Raw genomic sequence first — 27,296 nt, forward strand, 5'->3', positions numbered from 1 at the left:
ACAATGTACAATGTACCCATATGGTCTATTTTTGTATTCATTTATTGACTAAACATATAAATTCCCCCAGGAATTGTCAAAGATAGAAATGACAAAAGATAAGAAAAAACACCTAAAAGATATAGGAGAGAACTCTTTAACAAGAATTTTATCAAAAGTTAAAATATATATGTACTATGAAAATATTATCAAGAAAGAAATCATAATAATCAGGAAAATTTGACGCGTATTTGATGAATTTGTGATGTATTTATGTCCACAGTTCCATATTTGATAGAGGAATTATGATTTATGTAAATACTGTATAAGTTAACCACATCTCAGAGGAAATTCTGGTTTCACAAACACAACTGTTGTCACTAAAAGGTCACAATTATATGCTTTATGACAATCATAGCGACACCATTCAATTGTGTGGCCCTCCCTTCTACAGATGCCTAGTCTGAATGAGGAGCTGGTGAAATTAAGAAAGATTTAACACCAAACAAACCTGGACATCTGATGTCATATTTCGCATTATGAAATATTGTATAAAAGAGAAGACTATATATATATATATATATATATATATATATATATATATATATATATATATATATATATATATATATATATATATAGACAGATACAGATATATACACACACATACATACATACAAACACATACATACATACATACATACATACATACATACACACACACACACACACACACACACACACACACACACATACATGTATATGCAATTTTACTCAACTTTACATAAACCTTTGCATATTTAGTCATTAGATATTATGATATATATGTATACTCAGTGAGAATGATAATACACATTTTATAATTCAAAATAGTACTCAAAGTGCTGTGCAGTTACTGTCCCTGGGACAGACTTATAATGGTTCAACTCTTCATAATTCCTGAACTCCCTGGGGAGGATATGAGCATATGATTAACTCCCTCAGGATCACTACATGTAGGAACAACTCCCTAGGGACCCTTAGGCTCTTGCAACTCTGTGGGGAGCATACAATTCATAAACGTGGATGATTAAAGTCATTCATGTAAAGATTGAATCGTACTGAGATGTTTATTTGTAAATATAATGATATAACTTAAATGTGTAGTAGTTAGTGAAAGTGGTCATATGGATGCAGATTGGATATTTATTTTGGATTTTTAATTTATAGAACAATTTTATTGTGGCTTTCTACTTGAAAAATGAATGTGAAACAACATATGGTAAGTCCTTGTTTGTGACTCGATACATTGTAAAAGATTAAAATAAATGTGTAAAAAGTTCGTTATTATATGCACAATAGCACATTTTTTACATATTGTTTAGCTTTTTGCAATGTATTGAGTTACCAACACAGACTTTGCCAATGTTGTTTCACATTGATTTTTCAAGTAAGGATGCCATGATAAAATTGTTTTATGAATTAAAAAACAAATAAATACCAAATCCTCATCCATATGGCCATTTTAAAACTATGTTATTTCTTTCATCCTTTTAGATGTTTTAGTGAATTCTACAGTATGTATTTTCATAAATGTTGCTTACTAAAGTGAAAAACCAACCAGAGACACTTTTACATGGTACTCTGGTTTACAAAGTTCAATATGATTTCATGCAAGAATTCTCTCATAATAATCAGAGTTTATTAAACGTCAGCAAATTTCAACCTGTTGCCAGTTTACCTCAGACAAGATATCAGGGGATTTTTACATTGTAATGACAGAAAACAAACCTCAGAACCGAGAGATATCTATTTTTTGCTATAGTGTAATTTACAAGGTTTAATATACGAAACTTCTCAAGGTAAATGGGCACAGTCTGTAACTTTATGGTCTGGTGGTTATTTTGAAGTATGAATTCAACTCTAAATTATGTTGCCCCATGTCTATCAACTGGTGTTTACTCCCATGAAGTGTTGGGAATAAGATGTAAGGTTGAAAACTGCCACAGTTTGTTACAGAACCTCTTTGTGCATACATTCATAACCATCTTTATCATGATGTGCTGATACAAATGTACTCCTAAATATATTCCATGCCATTTTACAATCACTTAATTGAACTGTTCACCCTTGAACATTTAGATTTTATTCCTTAATGGGTTTTTTTCGTTCAACCAAGGAAAATACGAGTAACCTAAGGTTTTTTGTCACAACAAGTCGCTAGACAAGTATTAACAAAACCCTTAGGTCACAAATATTTTCCGACTGAATGAAGAAACGTAATTGAGAATAACATAATTATACCACTACCAGTAATATCAAAGTAAAATCGGGGAAATTAATAGCAATTTTGAACGTTTTGACTCATGTTTGGAACACAGCAGAACCAGTGACATAGACATGTGTTGCTGTGATGTAGAATGACCATGGCATAAATCCATATTTTTGGCTTTAATGCATGGTATAATAGGGAAGTATCATCCAATACAGCTTTTATGCAATACTTACAAACCCTAGATGTCATGTCAATTGTTCAACATACTCATTATTACTAAGTTGCTACCAGCCTCAGTATTTACATATCTGTGTATGTCATAATCCATATTTGGATGTTTACACAGCTTCTACAAATACAGATATTTTTTAGAGAGAAAAAAGGGTTATAGTTACAGACTGTGTCACTATTATAAAATTCAGAATGCATTTATTTACAAAGTAATACGACTTAGCAGTTTAAGTTACAAATACCAAGAATGCATTGCACAAATATGAATTTTACTTGATGCAATTTTCAAATTTTTTACTCAACTTTGATTTGAATATTTGCAGAGCTATATGTACACACTGTATTTTTTGAACTATATTTATTAAATTGAAAGTATATATCTCATAATAATATACAGCTTCAAAATGTAAGTATACAAATAAAAAAGTTTGGATATATTCTTGATACCATTTCTGTTATGCACATTATTTCAACATAGCTAGTTTGATAAGAACAGTTTATGGCCTCTATACATGTACATGATATGCCCTGAGAGCTTGAAATATGTTTGTGATTGTGAGTTACTTAGTATATACTATAGAGAGGCCATAAAACTGTTCTAATCAAATGATGGCATGTAATGTAAGTCTCTGTCCTTCCAACATACTATGCCAAGTGTTATTAATCCATTCTCACAAACCAGAGCTATTATTTTTTCGAAAATGGCCGTGGTTTGCGACGATGTATTAATCTAATTCATTTGGGTTTTTTTAGCAGAACTGAACTGAGGTTCAGTAGTGCTATAGGGATCGCCTGGTGTCTGTGTGTGTGTGTGTGTGTGTGTGTGTGTGTGTGTGTGTATGTGTGGATGTGTGTGTGTGTTTGTTTGTGTGTGTGTGTGTGTGTGTGTGTGTGTGCATTTGTTTACTTTTCCTGTTTATAACAAGTCCTGCCACAGACAAGGATTTCCTTGTTTGTGGTTCTACTTAATGTTTTCCTGTCGCTGCTTGTATATAAAACACCTCCATAGCTTCACAATTGTTGTACATGTAATTCATGGAAAATAAGATGCAAAATCAATTTGACTCGAAGTCAGTAATCATCATCATGTGAAAGAGTCAGAAAGAAGGGACAGAATCAAAATAAGAGAATAGTAGGGTTTCAGACTGCATGTAGTCCTCGGATATATTTACCATGTTATAGGTCATTTGGTCTGTCTCAACTGTATACAGTTGAATGTGTAATAATGTATTGCCTTGAGTGAAATTGGGGTACTGAAGACAATTTTTAATACTCTATGGCTTTCAATAATGTGTATGGTTTGAATTTTTATGCAATTAGATGGCCTCTTACATGTCCTATATATATGCGTATCCACATTTGCGTGTGAGAAGACATTAACACAGCTTCAAGTTTGTTGAAGAACTCCTGAACAATGTATATTTCTTGTGAGCGACCCATTAGATGGCCTCCTACATGTCCTTATTTTTTAAAGTGCTTATATTACTGTGGGAGGGGGAAACACCATCCCCACTAGCTATCATGGGGGATGCTGTTTCTGCCCAGAACCAAGATTCAATTTGAAAGATAAAACCCTGCAGTACGGTCCTTCAGGAACGAGACTAGGAAGGGGCATTAAATATTTTGACAGCGTAAAGGGGAGGGGGGAAGGGCTGCGGCTGCGATTTTTTTGACCGAAGTAACTTCTCCCCAGGCCCCCCTGTCGTAAATTGTGACCCCAGCCTAAAACAGAAAAATGTTCAGATCTGGCCCCTGTCTATCTAATAACAATGCTATGGATTATGCCTACTGAGGTAGCTTAGCTAAGTCTGAGCGAAACATCTTGGCTAGAAACACTTCTCTAATATAATATATTTATAAATATTTTAAATATATGTGCAACATTGATATATTAAAATACCGACTTTGAACGCCTGGGTTGTACGCATTCCGATAGCCTTGGTCATGGCAAATTAGTTAGCTAGGGTCTACTGACGCATGTTGAGCATTCACGTAAGTTACGGGGCGGGGAGCAGCTCAAGGTAGTATAGGAGGAGCAGTCGCTGTCAGCCGTGGCACGTACCGGTACATTTAGGGTAAGTACACAGAGTTGCATATATTACTAATTTCGACGTTTGTGTAGTTATGATTATCGTTTGTAAAAAGTACTACTTGTATATCGAAAATGTAGAGAATTCAACTTTTTCCTTCTTTGCCTCTTACGCATGATAAAGGAAACTTCTTAAAGTCGATAATAGCTGCAATAATTATAGCGTTAGTTTTGATTTTGAGGGTTTTGTTGTTGGTGGTGGTTGTTTGAGATTTTTTTCGCAAACTAACACAGGAACGATAAAAAAAACTAAATAAAAAACGCTCAAAGGAAAAAAAACAATAGACTGCAATTATTAGAGCTATAAGTGTCCAGTGGCAGTAATCTTGATTTTTATTCAAACCATCCATACGATTAGTCTGTAAGGTACGCCGTGACGGTGCGCACTAAAATATCGGCCAACCCCTAACTCCTGTGAGAGGAGGCCGGTGAGGGCGAAACGTCACGACGTATCTTACAGTCTAACATACGATCGAATTGGAATGATATGTTACTATGAGTAAATATACTTTGAATGGAGTGAATAGGATTATTTGTAGCAACTACTGGATGTATATTTGCATAAATGGACTAGTTACGTAGTCTTAACTTTTCTATCGATATGATCTACCAGTTATATAGGATGTATACGTCACCTTGTATGTATGACATTCATGTCGTGACAGACAATACAACAGATCCGTCATCAAACATATGGTTACGATTATCTTGAAGGCAAAGTGGATTTTTCTTTCCTAAGAATCAATATTAATAAAATAAGTTTGTCAAAGCAAGATGGTCACAATAATGATAATAATAATTAATAATAATTATTCTCCCTCTTACAACATTATCGTCCCATGGGTCCAAATATTGTTCCACGGGGTTCACAATGTTAGTGACTCAGCAATATATTTTCAGTTTAGATATATTGCTGTATTTTGATGTCAGACCAACAATGAGGGTCAGTGGAAGGCATGATAAACAACAAAGAAATAGTTTGACTGTTGACTGCTGAGGTGACATGAACTAACAGACAAAGTCTACATACATTATCCATAGTGTCATTGATCAAAGTACACACTTACATGTATAAGTATGCAGTTTTGTGTCAGTAAACTTTTCAAGTGTGTCAAATATTACAAATAAAAACTATTCAAGTTTGTAAAATTATTTGAATAACAATAGTGATCATTTACATATTATTTATAATTTGCTTGAGTTGTAAATGTTAATCCAATAAACAACTTATTTGAAATCAAATTCAAATGCTATTAATGGCATTTTTTCTCTTTTTAAAATTTCATTTTCAGTGATATTTACAGCCTGGTAACCAGCCACACATTCAATTGATCTATGCAGCAAGCCTTACTACATAAGACACAGACTTTCATCATCACTATGAGTTCTCAACGGAGAATACACAAACTAGTCATTAATGCTGATGACTTTGGATACTGTCCTCAGAGAAATAGAGGCATCATGGAATGTTTTGAAGCAAATGCTATCACCAGTTCTTCACTCATAATTAATGGTGCATTTACCAAAGAAGCGGTCACACTGGCTAAAACACACAAACTACCATTAGGTAAGATGTTACAACATGTGTTTACAAGTCTCAGATGTTACAGAGATAATGGTACTAAACGATGAAAAACTAAAACAATACTTTGTAGATCATAATATACAACTTTGTTCCTTTGATGAAATGACCAATGATTATGTAAAGTAGATGAATTATTTTCAGTTTAAAACTACATTTGTGGAGTGGATGTACCCCTAGAGTCTTTTTTTTGTGATCATTTGAATCGTGACAGTCATTTACATTTCCCTGGGGAAATGCCCAAGGTATAAATTACAAAAGAGAATAAAAAATGAACAAAATATACTGCAGATTTATTCCCAAATATTTGTCTGGCCAAGGAAAAATAAGTGCCCTAAAGGATCATTGTTGCTAGACTTGTGGTGACAAACCCTTAGGTCATGAGTATATTCTGGTTGAATGAAGTAAAATGTTGGGAATAATATAATTATATCTCCTCAAGAATAATGTATGAAAAAATGGGAAAAATAATGGTGATTTTGAACATTTTAATTTTGAATTCGAACACTGCAAAAATAGTGATGTAGACAAGGGTTGTCGTGGTGTAGAATGACCAGGGTATATTATCTATATTATCTGTTCAAAGACAATAAATTGGCTTGAGTATGGGATACTTCATATCTTGATATCATTTTCTTTACTCTTACTTTTTGACTTTTACAAGCACACATACATCCACACACACACACACACACACACACACACACACACACACACACACACACACACACATTTCACCATGCCTATAGCACCACTATTGTAGTGAATGTATTGTTGGATATTTTGGAAAGAATGTTCCACAGTTATAGCTATTGAAGCTTTCAATGTAAAAATTCTGATTAAAATTACCTACAGTACTTGAGATTATCATTTTAAGTACTACATGCCAGGGAAAAACTATAACTATGGAGAATTTGTGTACCTAGGATTGTATCTAATAAACTGTGTCCTAGCTATTTAAGAAAGAAAACACAGTTATAAAATTCAGAATGCATTTATTTACAAATAAAAAGTGACCAGTACAATCCAAGAAAGCAATGCACAATATGTATTTTACATGATGCAATTTTCAAATTCAATTTATTTTTTACTCAATTTTGATTTGAATAATTGCAGAGCTATATGTACACACTGTATTTTTGAACTATAAGTATTAAATTAAAAGTATATATCATAATAATATACAGCTTTGAAATGTAAGTATACAAATAAAAAAGAGTCCTCAAGATATTCTCGATACCATTTCTGTTATGCACATTATTTCAACATTCCATCATAATTGAGGGGAGGGGTCAAAGGTCATATATAGTGACAAATTAAATCATATGTCACAATTATACTTTTTTGTATTCCTGCTTCTTTCCAACTTTTCCATTATTTAGTTCATTTCCATTACTGATTTTTTTTTCAAGGCATTGCCATAATTTGTGCCTTGGAAGCATTGCCGGCACTTTGTGGTGCTGGACTTTCCTCAGGAGCATATCCAAATCCCAGGACTTCATCAGCAAACATATCAGCTGTAATGTTCTCTGGTAGTTCATCCTCGATGACGTCACCAGCATGATCCGGGTCGTACCTTCCAAGCTCTGAACTGCCTCCCTCTGGATTGCAGCCAAGTAGAGTGGTTAAATATTCAGCTAGCTCAGTCTCTGTCATGTGTTCACCTAAAAAAAAAACAGAGGGAGGGATGTCTTACCAAGTAACACTAGATTGAAATCTTACACTGAAAATTATATATAAGGCCCCAAAAAACTGTTTGGTTCCAGTTACCCAACCCTACATAGTTTTTCACGCTGACCCTAATTTTTTTTATGTATTGGAGAAAATAATAAATAAAATTGTGAAAATTCTGAAGTCTCGCACAAAATAGTGGATGTGGAAACATGATCGCAGACTTTGACAGGTACCAACTTTTCACATCTTTGTAATCAAGACATTACTTACCTTTGCTTTGAAGTAAATCCAAAAGTTCACCTCTATCGATAGCTGGAGTACCATTATTATCGAGGACACCCAGAATCTCAAATGCCCTCTGGAGTTGGTCAGTGGAAAGGCCAAATGCAGGCCTATGGTTGACATATACTGAATGGAGAGAGAGAGAATAGAGAGATGGTTTAATTTATAGTATGCCCTCTGGAGATGATCAGTGGAAAGGCCTGCAGTTGACTAGTCTCAGTAATACCCAGACTCTTGCCGCTGGGGGCTCTGCCTATGAGACCTCCCCAAGCGAGAGTCTTGGGAAACCAAATCCCAACTCACCTGTGCAAGAACTAGTGCCTAGAGCAGTGCATGCTGGGGAATACTTCATGTCCAACATTGCAGACTAGATACCTTCCTGACAGGTTATCACTTTTCGAATGACTGATATATCATAATTACAATGAACAGGCCTTGTAAGCCCATTTTTCATGACTTTAAAGAAATGCACTGTGTGACTTTCGAGGGCAGGGTAGTTGGAATGTGGTTTCCCCTGACTCTTGTCTGGGTGGTCTCATAGAAGAGCCCTCAGTGGTGAGAGTCTGGGTAACCAAGACTAACAGTTGACATACACTGAATAAGCAGAGGTAGGAATGCAGTTAGGGTCTAGCCTATTAGGATATATTGAAAAGTGCTAAGCTAAAGAACTGTACCTGCTTTATTCTGTGATTCATAGTATAAGTTTATTATGTTCTATATACGGTGAATAATTTACTGTAAACTTACATCTAATGAATTCTCCTAAGTCGATCTCGGTAACATATTTTCCTGTCTCCACGTAATTGCTAAATTTGACTTCGTTTAGCATGTCTTCTATCTCCTGTTCTGATGGGTAAAATCCAAGCGCTCTCATCACAAAAGGAACTTCTGATAGGATAATTTTTGTGGACACCTTACGTGAGTCCATCGTATCAACACCTTGGCTGGAAATAAGAAAAATATCAAATATGTATGGTTAGTTTTGATAATGAATTTAGATGAGATGGCTAAATTTTTGCTACCGCACATAAAAATACAGCTGCAGGATACACTCTATCACTTGTGAAAATAACTCTGGACACCCTACCATCCATTGTGGGGTTGTGTCATATTACATTGTATTACATGTGTACCACTGATAACTTGCATTGTTGTGAGGGTGCAGTATTGGTATTGAAAACAGTATTGCATACCTGTACAGAAAATTACCTCACACAAAGGTTGTTTTTTTTAAAATGTTTACAGTATTTCATTAATAATAACAGAAACAAATGGTGCAAGGTGTGGGCACACACAGCATTTACATTTGCATTTGCGGTGTTTTCTGCTTCACTTTCATATGACTGCAGACAGCACCACAAGCACTTGGGAAAGTAGCCAAAGTATACCACATTTGTACTTGCATGTCATAGGGTTCAGACATATTATGAAAATACCCACCTTCTGATTTGTGCATAATAGAAATAGTCTTCAAGTTCAGCAAACAATTCTCCCTGTCTACCGCCCTCTAACAGTCCATAAAATGGTATCAAATCTTCACCCCCTAGTTTAGCTCCAGCTTCTAGTACTCTGATAACGATAAAATACAGTACAATGTAAATTGCAGTACAGTATAATGCAGAGCAGTACAGTATAATACAATACAGGACAGTATAATACAATAATATAATGCTCATATATGTTTACAGCAGTCAATGTCACCATAATAATGTAATACAATGTATCAGTAACTGGTTTACTTCTCGAACTTCAATTTTCAGTAAAGTTTCACTTGACTTTCTTCTAGTCTCAAGGAACTAGCATCAGTTGATATAGGTACTTACGGTATATTAACATTCCACATATGAACAGCAGCATCTGTACCACCTGCAGTAAAGACATGCTTGCCATCATAACTACATGCTAGGTTGGCCACCTGTATCAGTAAAAGATGAAAAAACATTGATAACTTGTGGAAAGCTGTTATGTATGCAAGTCTCAAAGTATTCTCTAGGCAATGATACATTATCTGTGCTTAGTATACTCAACTCATTGTGTGTATATGTATGTGTCTGTCTGTCTGTGTATGTCTGTCTTTGTACGTCTGTGTCTGTCTGTGTGTGAGGGGTAATGTTACACTGTGTATATGTGGGGTGTGTGGGTGTGGGTGATGTTACACCGTATGTGCATGTGTATGAGTGTGTGTATGTGTTTCTGTATGCATGTACATGTATGTGTGTATATGTATAGATACAAAAGTCAGGGGTGATGTATGGGTATGAACAGAGGGTGTGGAAACATTACAACAGATCTTGTTAAACCCCATGTCCATATAGTCTGCAAGCTAAACACTGTCATTATTTTTACTGCAGTCCAAGCACTTAAGCTCACAGTGTCATCTATGAAGAGAATCATACTTGAATCTGAGCACCTACCTGACCAGGATGGGCAATAAGTGCCATAGAATTATGTGGGTTTCCATCTAATGGCATGATATGTAAGCCTACTTTATCTTTAGTGATGTAGGCAAGATACCGGTCCTCAGTCACAGCGCCCTCAGTAGGCAAGACCTCCATTCTGTAAGGTATTAAAATCAAAATATGTGAGTGATTTCTGTGAACACAGAGATACAAAGTTTATGAAAGGTTCAATCCTCATCAAACTTATCAATGCACCATATATTATATTGGTAATGATATCAGGAATGGACTTTCTGGCTACTCAAAGCTAGGGCAGAATGAACATGAATTTTCACCTTTATCATAAAATTGATGCAGAAATTTGGGTTTGTTTCATTTCTCAAGACATGCTTGCACTGCAGGCACCATCATTTTGTAGTTGGATTGAACCCTGCCTCACAACAAAACCAAACAAGTTTATATGCGTTGGTGCTGCATGTATATCATAAATTTAAGGTTGAATCTCCCAAAACAGTAAAAACTGTATTATGTAGTATAATGTAGTATTATACCAATTTCACTTTATCATAACAATCTCTCTTACATCAAGTTCACAGTCTGGGTCAAATTTCATACATCTTGAACTTAGTGGTGTGGTCTAAAAGTTTACATCTTTATAAAATAACATCAATACTGGATATTCTCAGCTGAAAAACAACACAACACAAATTCCTACCTCTGTAATGGAGATCCATAGGTAGGTCCCAGTATAGTCTTTCTACACATCTTGGTGGTGGAGTTATACAATTTAAACTTGAACTGTAGAATAATCAAACATGACAACATTTTCAGTTTCTTGACTCAGAATGTTCAATCTAGTAAAAGTAGCGAAAAATTGAGGCCATGTTTGTACTCCATCACTTAACAAACTAGCTAAATGTATAGTAGTATGTAGTTCTGCACACATCTCATAACTCACCTGATCATTGGCTAATAGCAGGAAGTTCTCTTTAGTGATTGGTGGATACAGAGCAAAGCACTGTGGGATAGCACTCTGTTCAATTCTGTCGGAACTAATGAGTCTCAGATCATCTGTGTTGCTGTTGAAAATATCATACTCAACCTGCCAATCAAAATAGAGGTGACAAAACCAGTTAGATAAAATATTTATAATTGATTTCCAGCAATTACAAAGAGTGTCAAGATAAATAAAATATGCAATTTGTGATGTCATTACCAAAGGTTTCCCATAAACCCATGTCGAGTGCAGTAGAACTTCTCTACAAGGTTAAGTTGATAGCAGTAATCAACACAAATGTACTAAAGGCAGAAATAAGTCTGACTGGACTTTTCCTTTATGTTGATAACAGTAATAAGAAATAAGTCTGACTGGACTTTTCCTTGAAAAAAATTTGATATGAAATCTTACCAGTGTCCTGTCCTCTCCAACTGATAGTAACCTTGGTGAGTCTGAGTCTAATGCTGTACCAAACATAACACCACGGATGGGTTTATAATGTGCTCTTTGTTTACCTAAATAAATCCATGGTTCATCTACGCTACGAGGCTGTGCTTTGTACACAGTCACACAATAGTCAGCATCCTTAGGAGACAAAGGAAATATTTGTAAGATTGTTATTTGTGTCAAGGTACTGGAACTCAGAGTATTCAATCAACAATGTCATGAACTCCAATAATTTTATGCAGAAACTAACAACTTAATCAAAATTCAGTTTGAGTTTGGTTCATTTCATTCTGTGCTTGAACATGCCCTAAATTCATTCTACACTTTTAAACAAAGTCATTTTGCATTGAAATGGATATCAAAATGCAACATCAATTTCATGCAATGTTTTATTGAACTACTAGTACATGGGGACAATGTCATATATCAATACTGTACTGTATTGTAAAAGAGGAAACGGGAAAACAAATTGTGCATCTTAATTTTTCACAAAATTGTAGATGATGAAAGCATTTAAATTAGCATACTCTAGTATTTTTCTTTCATATTACAAGTCAAACTATCACTTACTGCAGTAGCCAGCCACATGGAATCATGGGAGAAAGCACAATGTGTGACAGCATCCCGGGAAAAGCGGAATGGTTCCGGACATTCTTCTTCCAGAGTGATTGCATCTACTATTCTGACACAACCATTAGTGAAACCAATAGCTGTGAATGAAATGACACAGTTAGGTCAATACACAGTTTTTGAAAGAATCTATCTAAATTCCAATCTTGCTTCATTTCAATGCATTATGCTTCAAATACAGAAATTGCATATTTTTGAGTCAACACAACAGATTTACAGCTAAAACAGGGAGTGTTTGCTAAAAGACTGTACATAATATTTGGCAAGTTGAAATTGTTGTTCTACTTGCTTTTGTTGTTGAACACAGCAGGATTGTGATTGCTGAAAGAGTTTTGTTTATATTCATTCAACTGTATAGACTCCGTTTGACAAGAACCATGCTGAGTTTGGCAGTAAAACTAAAACTGTTGATATTTATCAAGTAAAATAACAACCTAAACTTGCAAAATGATCGAATTTGATCATAAATGCATATTTGTAACAAATAGTCTTCTGGCAAACACTGCCTGTTTTAGCTGTATTAATAAAATGGATACACACATTGATCTCAGTACTTACTATGTAACATACACATACTGATCCCAGTACTTACTATGTAACATACACACATTGATCTCAGTACATACTATGAAACATACACACATTGATCTCAGTACATACTATGAAACATACACACATTGATCTCAGTACATACTATGTAACATACACACATTGATCTCAGTACATACTATGAAACATACACACATTGATCTCAGTACATACTATGAAACATACACACATTGATCTCAGTACATACTATGTAACATACACACATTGATCTCAGTACATACTATGAAACATACACACATTGATCTCAGTACATACTATGAAACATACACACATTGATCTCAGTACATACTATGTAACATACACACATTGATCTCAGTACATACTATGTAACATACATCATATAAATTACCATTAAAAAATAGGGGCAAAATTAGCTGATAGTCAATATTTCTCAATTATACATTTCATGTCAAAGACTTTTTTACCGAATTCATGACATGCAAAACTAAATGTCAACTTTTTTGTAGTTGACAGTAAACAATATTGCTGTACACAAATAAGGAAGAAGAAAATTTGCTTCACAATGGATCTATAGCAATAGTAACAAAGTGATGTAATATACCATGTGACAACAGCATCTATCAAGGAACACCATATCATATCATGGATTTAAACTCCAATAATGTCTGTGGCTGTTATTGTGCACAAAAACAAATTCCAGATTTTAACCTAGAATATCTTTCTCCATCTTTCTTCTTTCAAATTTAACTTATTACACTTGAATACCAAATTAAATCTTACCAAGATAGCAACCAGCTGGGTCATATCCAATACATCTGATGTGAGCACCCCTTGGAAACATTCTTGAAGTAACAACTTCCCTGAAATCAAATATATGTTTAAAAGTTTATTCATTTTCCAAAGCGCCTTTTCTATCTGTTGGGTCATCATTTGTGTTGACTTCTTAGTTTTACTGTCATGACATGAAGTCTAACTCTTCTGTATGAGAGTCTGACTACTAGACTATAGTACAACATGTTGATAGAAAAAGATCATACTTACTTTGTCTTGTAGTTCCACACTTTGAGATATCCAGCATAGCTACCAATACATACAAATGGCTTAGTTGGATGAGCAGCGATGGCATGGATGGCTGCATCATGCTCTCTGTGTATTACCTGTCATTGCCAAAATAAGACAGTATAATAATTCATATCGTGTATCAATATTGAAACTATATTTAACAATATTCTGAAATATTACAAACTAGAAATCCATATTCTGTAGATATTTAATACAGTATTTACATTTATAAACAAAATCTTGTTGACTTACCTTGACTTTTGTTCCATCTGCTACAACATGTGCTATCAATGCTGTGGATGTCCCAATAGTGTAATCTCTGGTTACAAATGGACGTGCTGCAATGGTTGCATCGGGAGGAAAATCACTGTCATACCCAGCTCTGGAATAAAGCACCAAATTACAAGTTCAGCTATAATAAACATACAAGTCAATGTAGTATTTTCATCCCCAGCAAGCTGTTAACATGTAAGCTTTTGTGTGTGTGTGTGTGTGTGTGTGTGTGTGTGTGTGTGTGTGTGTGTGTGTGTGTGTGTGTGTGTGTGTGTCTGTGTTGTGTGTAAACATGTGCCTGTGTGTGTCTCTCTCTCTCTCTCTCTCTCTCTCTCTCTCTCTCTCTCTCTCTCTCTCTCTCTCTCTCTCTCTCTCTCTCTCTCTCTCTCTCTCTCTCTCTCTCTCTCTCTCTCTCTCTCTCTCTCTCTCTCTCTCTCTCTCTGTTGTATGTATGTGTGTGTGTGTGACTGTGTGTGTTGGGTGTCTGAGTATTTCACAATCTAATAACAGCAACATATAAAATCTCTCATATAGCTGGTATGCCTAGAATCATGTATTAGTTCATACTTACTCATGTGAGAATTCAGGAATATATTCAAATGAGAGGGCATTGATAGGTCCAACATCAAAATCACTGTACCAGTTAGACATACGTAAGTGCCAGTCATAAAACTTGACATGACCCAACACATCGGCTGTTACAACATAGCTGAAAACAAGTTTGGAGAAAAAAACAATTAGACATACATAGACATATCTAGCATTTCACTATCAACACTGTACATTTATTTTTTAGTGCCCTATATAATCATGACAATTGAACACAACTTTCTTATAACTTGTCATTGTTTGCCATTTTGGTGTGAAAAGCAAGTCATTGAGGCATACTGATATGGTATCAAGGTTTTTTAGTGACATCACTTGAGTACCAAACTACAACACAATGTATTATATAAATTTCAACTTTGTATTACACCAAAATGAATGAGTACAGTCTAGCTTTCAATCCGTGTCCTCATGTCTTCTTCAAGGACATAAGGACTGGAATCCTCAGGTTGAAAGCTAGGATTTATCCCAAGCATTGTGATGGAGCACAAAGTTTTTAATTCATTAGTCTTCATCATCATATCATACGTATTACTGTGTAAGTGTAACTTACTTGTCTGTTGTCGTGACAACAGTGATTCCTCTTTCTTGAAGACGTACCAGTTTAAAAGCTTTCTTGTTAGGTGATGGTTCAAGAGATATGGCTAGAGGGATAAAAAATAACACATTTTAGTACATGGGTACAAATATAATGAACTAGACCTCCATAAATCAGGAAATGTGTTGATTTAATATAAAGTTGTTGTATTAAAGACACAGTGTCCTCACTAAGTTCAAAGTCATCTCTGGCTAGTCTTTCCATCTGCCTCAACTTGGTCTCACTCTCAGTCGTCTGGTTTTTGGTTGGTGTAGCAGATCGTAATAATTTTGATCCCCTTCCATGCCAACTTCTCGTCATTCGAGTCATCATAATAACATATTGAAGAGCTAGCAAGAACTAATACTTCAGACTCCAATGTCATTCAAAAACTGCCACTTGGTCATGTGACTGAAAAAGTACATGACATGAATAATAATGAGCTCATTATAATATTATAAGCTAGTACTCATCAAACTCAGTAATGGCAATCAATTTTCTATATCTATTTTAGCACTCCCCTGAGTTTTTCATAAATTACTTACGTCCTGATATTGGTCTGTTGTTATCCCATACTACAATATTTCCTGCTGATGTAGCTGTGTAAGCCTTAGTTGAACAACTCACAAAGATAGACTGACTGTAGTTGCCCACGGCTCGGTTAAAGTCTTGGTCTGTCAGAGAGGGTGCAAAATACTCAAGTTGTCCATTTTTCTGAAATGCAAAATGAGATGTAGTGTTTCTGATTTAGTGTCATCCCTAGATAATAATGGTACAGTCTCATATAATTTGCATGATCAAAGTATGAATTGTCACTTAAATGTGGACGCTTGATTTTTTTGCAAAACATTGGGTGGAAACCAGTACTCGATGATAGTCTTGGAAGAACTCTGACACACATCATGAGATATCAAAAGACCATGTGAAACTTTCAGCAAAGAGTTTTTATTGTAAACCATTAGACTGTAAGATAGGTTGTGTCATTAACCGATGTGTGAGGGCGCCCCATCACAGCATACCTTACAGACTAGATAACCATATGACAAAGAAAATATGCAAGATGTGATTATTTGCCAAGATAAATGATAAAAAAGGCATAACATACCCATGCATAGAAGATGACTTGACTTTCACTGTTTGTCACAATTTGTGTTGTATCCTCTGGGTTGAACATGACATAATGTTGTAATCCATAACTCTCATCTAGTCCTGCTGTACATAGTGGAGTTTCACACTCTGTGGTCCAATCCCAAATAGCTAAGGTTTGCTGTAATATACAAAAAATACTTGTTATTTGTTAATCTCATGTTTTCATAACTCACCTTGACAACTATCATTTTCAATCTCTGTCCACAACATGAGACAAGAAGACAAAAAGGTGCTGGTCTGTGCTATATTTACAAACAGGTGCTTGGGTGGGGCAAATGCCACCCATTATGCCACAGGTTGTATGTTGATCTAGGGTAAAAGCAACTAGAGGGTCCTGATGCAATCAGGTACAGCTAGCTTCTCTGTATATGACTTTTGGGTAATGTACAATTATTAGCAGTTACAAATTGGTAAAATGTACCTTAGTTTTTATCTACTTGAAAGAACATTACTGTACAGTAGCTGATGAGATTTCAAATTTCAATCTCTCTAAAGTTCGTACTGTATGGATCTAAACTCTCTTGGATCGTAAGTCAGTAACTTTGATTTATAAAACCTGTATAAGGTAGTATTAATACATGTCTTACCTGTTTGGCATTAGCACTCAATGTAGCTAGGTATTTTGCATCAGGTGTCATTCTCATGCTGACAACACCACCATCAGGATGGGCATCAAACAAAGTCTGCACTGGTATTCTACAAGTAGAAAGTTAAAATGTTCTGTAAATACCCAAGTCATTATTTCTCCCTTTCTCAACATACAATCATCAATCTTCTTAAGTTACTCCTTAGTAATACATCTATGTACCCAGTATTTTGGTAAATGACCCCCCCCCCCCCCAAACCATGCATGTCGTTTAGGATTTATTTGTCATAGAAATTGCACAGGTACATGACATCATGAATATGAATAAATGAATATAGCTTTTTTCTAGTATTTATTCTACTTTTGGATAATAAGTTGTTAGTATCTCAGTTCTGTAACCGATATTTGTATTTCTCAATCACAGACTTTTGCCCTGACGCTCCTGAACGTCATTTTTTCTAAACACTTTGCCATTTCATGTAAATGGAAATCTATCACGTTTATTCTTATGTGGACTTTATAATCTCCTAGTACTGATGAGGGGCATTCTACCTCATGTATCTCTCTTTTGTACTTTGATTACATGCTTACATGCATTTGCTAGAAAGTGAAATTGGTTGGCCTTTTCTGTTGTTTTTTGTTGTAAATGACTAACTTACCCTGTGTATGAATCCCATACAATCACACAACTATTAGGACCTTTATCAGCTGTAGCAATCCATCGTTTATCTTCACTCACACAGGTACATGAAATATTATTACACTGAAAACCAAAACATTTATGATAATATAAAAGCAACTGTAATATCACTACTGTAAATGCAAAATTACTTTTAAATCATTTGTTGGAGTTAATTTTTATTTTTAAAGTCACACCCTATATTTTCATAACCTTAGAATTATAACAAGAATGGTGTGCTAGTAACAAGGGTCAGTGGTGAAGTCCAATGACACTAATATTCTGAAAGACGGCTCCCTCTGTGGTAGGACATGACAAATTCTTTTTATTTTGTTGATTCCAATATTTTACCAGAGTCGCAGACAACTTCATTACAGGTACTTGTCCTAAATCTCCAATTTCAATTTGAACAATATGGTGACTGTAACTGAACTGAACGTCAATTTCAACAAAGCCAACAAATTGTCTGTTCATATATCTGAGCCTAATTTTTCAACTTTTTTTAGTACTTGTCTTCATTTGACCATATTTTTGCAATGAAAAAGTACCTAAAGACACAAGTATATAATAACTGGAATAATTCAAACAACTAGTAACACCCCTTGAAACTTTCTAGCTGGGCTAAAATGATTAATCTTGTTTAAGGAGGTTAGAGTATCAGTGAATAAATACTAGCTACATACATGTCCCTGGAGAAGTCTTTGACTGTTATTAGCATAGTCATATACAACAGCAGTATGTGCACAGGTGTAGAGGACTGCCTTTCTTTGGTCATCAGTCAGGTTTATGACTGGTACATTCCTGTTCACTCCAAATGACCAAACTAAGTTCTACAAATAAATGGAAATTAAGGATGAATAAAATAACAATATCATAATAATAACGATCAGTTTTTCTGTAGCACTTTCCCACACTGGTGAAAAATCACTAACAAATGTAAATAAATTACTGATATTTAGTCTGCAGTCATTTCAAATGAAGTATTTTTTGATACTTATTACTGAACCAATCTGGATGTATGCAGCTTTAACACACAAATATGTGTGTGGTGGGGGATGGGGGTGTTATTTTTCTTTTTTTTCTTTAATGTCCACCACCAAATGGTTTCTTAGTCAAAAAACAAACTTATATGTACTTTTAGATACACGACAACATTCAGATATTTGATACTAGTTTAAGATCCCATAGTAAAGGTCATCCTAAATGTATCACTTTGGATAATAATTATACTTACTAGTGCATTTGGTCCAGGTTCTTCCGATTTCACTGATTCTATTTCAGGTTCCATTGGTGCTTCTGGTATTTCTGCACCTTTGGCAGGAGTTGCACTCTTTTCTTCCACATCCATATCAAACACTGCTGGTGTTGTAGCAGGTACTTGCATTTGAGAATCATCTTGCTCAGCTGTAGGTTTTTCAGCTGGAGGTTCTCCTGGTTGAGACTCCTGTGTCGGTTCAGGAGCAGCTTCTCCCTGTCCCTGTGCTGGTTCTACAGTCTCTGTTTGTTTTTCTTCTGATACTTCGACACCACCTTCAGCTACCTCGGGATCTTGACTTGGTTCTGTCGTGTCAGCTGGCGGTTGTTCGTCTGTTGGTTGCTCAGTCGCATCTGTTGGTTCTGCTGGTTTATCACCTACCTCTGTTGGTTGATCAGTCGCGTCTGCCGTTTCTTGTGGTTGCTCGCCCGTTCCTGCTTCCGGTTGTTCCTCTGTCGTTTCTGCTGCTTGTTCGGTCGTTTCTGCTTGTGGTTGTTCCTCTGTTTCTGCTGCCTCTGGTTGATCAACAGTCTCATCTTTAGGAGTGGCTTGTTCACCATCCTTTGCTGACTCCCCCGTCTGCTCGGTATTCTCTTGTTGTGTCTCCTTCACAGTTTCGTCGTCGTTCTTTTCGTCGGAATCCTTCGCTTCTTCGGCTTTGCCCTCCTGTGTTTCACCGGCCCCTTCTCCATCTCCTACTTGTGCCGTTGTGTCTGTTTCGCCCTCTCCTTGTCCTGATTCTTGAACTTGTTCACCTTCTCCATTTTCTACAGTTTCACCCTGTTGTTGATTATCTTCCGTAACCTCTCCTGCTCCTTCTTGTTGAGCCACGGCTTCCTCGGATGCTTTTTGCTCATCGTCGGCCATGATGAACACGATCTCCCCTTCTTTCTAGGGCCAAATGTTCAAAATAACTATCGATCAGAACGTTTTGTACAGGCCTAAAGGGTTGATTATCAACCCGATGTCACTAAACTTCCTTAAAAATCACGAACGACTGCACAAAAATTGCATAAAATGCAAAAAACTGATAGTTCATCAACGCGTTCCACTTACCAGAGTATCCAAGGCAACCTTGTTTATATCAACCTGCGCAGGCGCAAATATTGCCGTAAAGAGGTGATAACTTTTTTGCGACAATGTGTTAGCGCCACCACCGGTACCCATGCAAGCTGCAGAATCATGCAGCTGCAGAGTATATGGTACCGTGCAATGGGCGCTGTGCATATATGTGATTACTGTCATGCTCGTTTCCGGGTTATTTAAAAAACAAAAAACAAATAAAACCTGTATTTAAAAAAGATAAAATATTTTTTAACACAAATTGTGTGAAAAAATAAAATACTAAAATGTATACCAAAGGTAGATGTGCATGCCCAGAATCATGGGATGGATGGCTGTTCAGTATTTCACTAAGTTGCTACAAAGATGATAGACTACTTTGCTATCAATTGTATTGTACAGCTTGATGTGGTTTTAATGGAAAATCATGTAATAGCTTTACTTCACCGTTCCAAGGTACCCTGTTCCAAGTATATGCATTTATACAAGTTTGATCCTGAGTGGTATATGGGAAAATATTGCACAATTATACTATTACATACATTCATATTTCTCTCTATGTTGCATATTTTTAATCGGCTTAACATATCAATGTAGCACCCAAAGCCCATACTTTTGACCCCAAAAGTGACAACGGCAGAAGGGTGGGGTGGGGGGGGGGGGGGCATCCCACTCCTGGACCTTCCCCCACCACACACACATTCAGTCGCACCACCTAGCTATATTATTTTACCCAGCTGCTACACAAATCATATTCAACAGAAGATCACTCAAACATTGCAACAATAATGCAGGGATATGAAGGAATATTACTAAAGAGTTTGGTCTTGATTCGCTTATTCTTTTCATATCTCACCATCTTTATATATAGCAATATTCAATAGATAACTTTAATCACATGACAACATAGACAGTAATATAACAATATTCAGTAGATATAGTCACATGACAGCATCGTCATGGATATGTAGATCTATATTTTTTTTGCATGCATAAATGAATCTAATATAATGCAATATAATATATAATTTATTATCACTCCAAATACATCTACAATTCACACAATACATAACATAATCATAACAGAAAAATAAAAATTAATATACAATATGAAATAAATGTTCATAATATAAAACCTGAAAACTCTGTATAATTCAATAAAAGATAATGTCACATACAAATGTACAAAATATGACAAAAATTATTCACTGCCATTGATATCACACCTGCATACTAACAATTTGGTCACTCATCTTTTTATTGGCTGCATGCAGTGACTGCTCATCTGTAGTCATGAGGTTTGCATTGTGAAAATAGTTACCATAAAGAGACATGTTAGCGCCCTCACTCATGCAAGGGCCCAGTTCTTCTGTTTAAACAAAATTAGTTTTATCACTATCTAGGAATATTTTTTTCATATATTAATTCACTGGGTATTTTTAAGTTTGTGTTCAAAGTTTCATGTCGATTGAACAGCATTAAATTTCCACATGGATGACCTGTGAAGTCAGAAATCAGCCAGAGATCACTGACCAATTACCTTAGACTTACAAAATACAGTGTTCAGCAGAAATAACTCTTTTGTTTATACATTATGAATTCTGTTTCAAATTATCAGACATGAGAAAACTATAGTTCTGCCTATAATAAGTAAGACTCTATTCATTCTAAATGATTCAACAAACATCACACTTTTGTAAACATATTCATTTGAGGAAAAGAACTGAAAACAGATCAACTTTGTACGTCATTCCTTGATACAACTAGCTTGTTATTGGCTTTCATCTTCTGTCTATCCTGTACTCATTTCAAAGAAACATTAATCAAGAATACTAAAACGGTTCTTGTCGCATGACCACAATATTCTAATTACCTGCAAGTGATATTTTAATCCAGAACGTTTCTCATTATTTTGGTTCATTTACAACTTGTTGATTGCATAAATAGGAAACGCCATTTCCTTCACTTGACACAATATATAAACCTAATTAAGGCCAAAAATAAAATTGTTTCTGGTCAGTACATATTGTCTAAAGTGGTGTGACGACGTGAATTGTTTTTTATTATTCTTATCAAACCTGTCACTAAATCTACTATTTATGAGTTACAATGTACATGTACTGTTCTGTTTAATAAGTACTTTAGAACAAGTGTGTATGTGGGGCAGATGTCATTTGCTTGTTCATGATTGGCTCTGCAGTTGTCTTCACTGGGAGAGTTATTTTTCTGTTTCACCCCAGATCTACAGACTGCATGATCTGGACAAACACACAAGAAAGACAGACGTGAGGGAACTTAAGTTAAGTGATATGCGTGCTGACATAGAAACAATTCTTTTTTTTTCGGCCAACTGTTTCTCAAAGTGTCAATACCCTGTATATTTTGATTACTATGTCATTATTACACAAATAGGAAATCATTTCCTGTTATAAAAGTCAATCCTGAAGCAGTGCTACATGCCTATAGTTTGGGTGTGTGTTGTATGGGCTAAGGCCTCAAGTCTAGGGTGACCTAAGGGGTCTTTGTCAGTACGAGTTGCTAGACGAGTAGTGACAACCCTTAGATCACGAGTATTCTCCAGAGAATAACATAATTATACCACCATCAGTAATTGAAAGAAAAAGAGGGGAAAGTAATAGCAGATTTGAACGTTTTAGCTCATATTTACAAACACAGCAGAACCAGTGACATTACAGACATGCGTTGTCGTGACAATTTAGAACAACCAAGGTATAAATTCCATATTTATGCATGGTATAATGTTCTATAAATACCAAACACTTCTATGATTATACTTCATATTAGTATTAATATGTATTTGTGGCAATGCAAGGAAGAAGAAGGGAAAGCAATGTATATGTTTATATTTGTAAATTTCATTTGCAACAACAGTGTCAACACACGTCTTTTAATACCATATTTGGTCCCTGGCTGTCAGTACACTTGAAGCTTAATACATAGACTGTATATCAGTATATCACAGCCCATAGACATCTCTTCACACTACAGGCAAACAGCAGTAGGTAGGTGAAGTTTTAAGTTTTTATAGATTGCAAACTTTATATCTATATTTATATATATAAATATATATGTATATATCACAGCCTATGGGCAAACAGCAATAGGTTGGCGTAGCTTTAAGTTTTATCCATAATGTTTGACCTAAATTGATCTGAGTATAAATTATACGATTGTGTAGATGCCTGTGTAAATAGCTGAATTGGGCATTTGCACTATGGGATTAGTGACATATATCAAACTGGTGGTGTTATCATTTGTGAAAAATGGACATTCAGTTAATTGATCATTTGTACAATGGGGTTAGTGAAATATCACAATGGTGGTAATTAAGTTGTAATTTGTGAAATGGACATTTGGTGTATTGGTCATTTGCACTATGGCGTTAGTGACATCACATTGGTGGTAAGTTCTCATTTGTTAAATGGAAATTTAGTGAATTGGTCATTTTTACTATGGGGTTAGTGACATCTCAATGGTGGTAAGTTATCATTTGTGAAAAATGGACATTCGGTGTATTGGTCATTTGTACTATGGGGTTAGTGACATTTCACAATGGTGGTTAGTTATCATTTTTGAAATGGACATTCAGTGTATTGGTCATTTGCACTATGGGGTTAGTGACATCACATTGGTGGTAAGTTATCATTTATGAAATGGACATTCAGTGTATTGGTCATTTGTACTATGGGGTTAGTGATATCACACTTGTGATCAGCTGTCATTTATGAAATGGACATTTGGTGAGTTGATCATTTATACCTTGATTGATATAAAGGAAATACATCAATCTTGAACACAGTCCTACAAGCCAACAACAATTCATGTGTTAGTTCCGATACTTTCATGAAGCAAACAGAAGCCAGAAATTTGCAATTTGAGAATCACAACTCTGCCATATAAAGTATTAAAATAAGATTCACATAGAACAAAAAAGACAACATATCTGCCACATAAAGTATATGAAATTCACAAATCTGCCACATAATGCAAATGAGAACCACAATCTGCCACGTAGAGCAAGGCAGCATATCTGCCACATAGAACAAATGAAATTCACAAATCTACCATATAAAGTTTATGAAATTAACAAATCTGCCACATAAAGTATATGAACTTCACAAATCTGCCACATGTTTTATGCAAGACTTACAATAATAAATGAACAAAAAAAAAAACATACCATACCATACAAAGTTGACAAAACATTTTCAAAGGTTACCATGACGACAAAAATACTCAATACTATCAGTTCTCTTGATGTATATCATCACCATGACAACTATCAAAAGTTACATGACATCAATTTCCATTAAAACATTGAGCACCTGTGCTGAGAATCTAAAAACTTCAAAAGCCTACAATTTTAGGATATGAAACATAAAACTCCTTTAAAAGTAAATCAAACTGTAATGTAAATTCACAACAAAACATGGATAATACTTCAATTTGTGTGTTTGGTACGGGAAATGCTATAAATAGTATGTATATTTCATATTTTAAGTGGCCATATGGATGGGGATTTTGGATTCATTTTGCATTTTTCATCTATAAAACAAATTTATCGTGGCTTCCTGCTTGAAAAAATCTAAATATTATGCGTCTTATTACTCTTTGGCCATTGATTGAGTTACAAACAAGGACTTGGCATAAGTTGTTTCACATTCATTTTTCAAATAGGAAGCCATGATAAAATTGTTTTATAAATCAAAAATCCAAAACAAATACAAAATCCTCATCCATATATGGCCACTTTTAAAGCTTACATTCTTTGAATCATTTTGCACTGTATTAAGTCTAAGTCCATGGTCTAATAAGATTGGAATTCTTATTTATGAATTCTTTCAATCGGGTAGGATAATCCGTCATTATTCCTGTAGCTCCCAGCTGAAGGGCTCTCTCCCATTCATTCTCTTCATTCAGTACCCATATGTACACCTGCAATGAATAAACAGTTCTGACATGAGGTGAACATTGTTTGATTTACATGTATATTTATATTTATGGGGTGGGGTTATAGGAATGGTATCTGTCTGTCTGTCTGTCTGTGTCTGTCTGTCTATCTATCTGTGTGTGTGTCTGTCTGTCTGTCTGTGTCTGTCTATCTATCTGTGTGTCTGTCTGTCTGTCTGTCTGTCTGGCTGTGTCTGTCTATCTGTGTGTGTGTGTCTGTCTGTCTGTCTGTCTGTCTGTCTGTCTGAAGGATATGTGATTTGCCGAACGCATGTTCGTACCCATTCGGAAGTACTTCAAATCTGATGATGAATGTGTAAGCTATCATCATATTCACATTGATTGTAGAGGTCAACTTTTGAAAGTGAAGATGAATATGAATATGATGGTAGCTTTACACTCGTGTGTATGTGTGCATGTAGCCATTTGCCTATCTGTTTGTTTGTTTGTGTTTGTGTACAGTCATTTCTCTTCTGCCCTGTCTCAATTAAAGCCTTGAGTAGTGTTATGTGCACTCACCTGAATACCTCGTTTATTCAAGTGATAAAACATGATTTTACTCATCAAAATTGTATCAATTACAGACAATAACACCTTATACTTTGTGCTCATATCCATCATCCTGAAAATTATGACAGAAAATAAAATTGATTTTAATTCAAGTTGGAACATAGGGTAAGGCCATTACCATAAGTATGTCACAATTATTAACTACAATGTTGTACACTAAGTGGCTACCACTAGGTAATATTGAGATCCAAATTAAAACCGACACTCAGCCACGGCCATGAGTGATTTGTATGTTATAAATGATAAATCTATTACCAGCAATTGTTCATGATAACAAATATATGCTGTAAATCACTAAATATTAGAGTTTCTTGAACTTTTTCGCAACCATGGTTGGTTTCCAGTTGAGATACTTTGGACAAAGGTATATGTTTAAAAGCTTCACAAGTTGAATACACATCCATGCATACAATGATTTACAAAATAGCAGCAAATTGCCCAGATTGTACCACACAAGTATAGTATCCCTTCCTTGGTTTGAAAATTCCACACATCTGATATTTAGAGAAAAAAAGCTATGTGGCCCATAATCTCTGGTGACATGTACAGGGTTGAGACTGAAAACACATTCTCTTTTGGCCATATCAACAGCCCCCTCTAGTGACACAGAATATCCATGATAAGAAGTTCCAATGTTGCATTATATTGAAATATCCATAAAATATATTATATGCAATTTTGAAACAATAATGTCAGAGATCTGTCAACAATTGAAAGCTTTTTCATTTCATATCACATATTACACAAAACAAAGGCCAAGTTTTTATCAGAGTAAACTGAGGGCACTGTTCATGTCTGTTTCCCATGCAAAAACAAAATTTGTGTACATGATATACTTGAGGGTGCTGTTTACTGGCAAATTTTGTACAGATAAAAGCAAAGGTCGGTTGGATTCTCTACACTGATTCAGTGGGTTATTTACTTGAAAAGTCCTAACAAATTATCTGTAACATCAAACTTTGACTTACTTTAGAATAACACTTGGCATAAGTACTTCTAGAAATGATTCTTTCATTGGTATAAATGGAAGAAGTCCAGCATAAAACAATAATGTCGTCGTAATAACTTTACGTTTACTGAACAATATTGGAATCTCTGGATTCTATGAAAAAAATTGATAAAAACATTAACATTAATTAGTGACATCATATTTATAAACAATTACAGAAAGGTTGTATATTATTTAAATTTTGCATTTTTACCAATTTGCATTCTTGGTTTCCACACTCTTAAAGAGGAACACCACTCCTGGAAATAATGTTATTTCATAAACATTGACAAGGTTCTGGAGAGTCATTTCATGATTTCACATCACATAAATTTTGCTCCTTTACCAAGAAATGTCAAAATCTCTCTTGTTTCACCTCTGTTG

The 27,296-nt window shown here is 35.1% G+C and overlaps 2 protein-coding genes across 2 annotated transcripts in view; both read right to left on the minus strand.

The window, feature by feature from the left end:
• Positions 1 to 7,131: 7,131 nt before the first annotated feature.
• On the minus strand, positions 7,132 to 20,407 carry LOC144448823 (cilia- and flagella-associated protein 251-like). Its single transcript, XM_078139131.1, has 22 exons — positions 20,378 to 20,407; positions 19,301 to 20,212; positions 18,750 to 18,896; positions 18,047 to 18,150; positions 17,389 to 17,497; positions 16,758 to 16,919; positions 16,198 to 16,366; positions 15,629 to 15,719; positions 15,041 to 15,178; positions 14,449 to 14,578; positions 14,176 to 14,291; positions 13,915 to 13,994; positions 12,505 to 12,644; positions 11,899 to 12,072; positions 11,449 to 11,592; positions 11,206 to 11,288; positions 10,506 to 10,647; positions 9,915 to 10,006; positions 9,532 to 9,660; positions 8,839 to 9,035; positions 8,080 to 8,217; positions 7,132 to 7,799 (listed from the first exon to the last, which is right to left on the minus strand). Exons 2-22 carry the CDS (start codon positions 20,186 to 20,188, stop codon positions 7,543 to 7,545), a joined length of 3,630 nt encoding a protein of 1,209 aa, XP_077995257.1. The 5' UTR covers positions 20,189 to 20,212; positions 20,378 to 20,407; the 3' UTR covers positions 7,132 to 7,542.
• A 4,791-nt stretch (positions 20,408 to 25,198) lies between these two features.
• Positions 25,199 to 27,296, minus strand: part of LOC144449668 (lysophospholipase D GDPD1-like) — a 7,655-nt gene continuing 5,557 nt past the window's right edge. The window contains exons 7-9 of the mRNA XM_078140242.1: positions 26,893 to 27,026; positions 25,874 to 25,976; positions 25,199 to 25,339 (exon numbers count right to left, since the gene is read on the minus strand). Coding sequence (XP_077996368.1) covers positions 25,199 to 25,339; positions 25,874 to 25,976; positions 26,893 to 27,026 — 378 coding nt within the window. The remainder of the gene's footprint in view (positions 25,340 to 25,873; positions 25,977 to 26,892; positions 27,027 to 27,296) is intronic.

The sequence above is a fragment of the Glandiceps talaboti genome, chromosome 18 (assembly GCF_964340395.1).
Source record: "Glandiceps talaboti chromosome 18, keGlaTala1.1, whole genome shotgun sequence".
In the NCBI taxonomy this organism is placed as follows: Eukaryota; Metazoa; Hemichordata; class Enteropneusta; family Spengelidae; genus Glandiceps; species Glandiceps talaboti.

What these genes read in the sequence shown, in the direction of transcription:
- LOC144448823 (XM_078139131.1), bottom strand. Translation starts at nt 20,188, where the DNA reads ATGGCCGACGATGAGCAAAAAGCATCCGAGGAAGCCGTGGCTCAACAA. An exon ending in CAACAGACCAATATCAGGAC is followed by an intron (nt 15,720 to 16,197) that starts GTAAGTAATTTA and finishes TTATCCCTCTAG; the next exon opens with CCATATCTCTTGAACCATCA. An exon ending in TATTATGCACAAATCAGAAG is followed by an intron (nt 9,036 to 9,531) that starts GTGGGTATTTTC and finishes TCTTATTTCCAG; the next exon opens with CCAAGGTGTTGATACGATGG.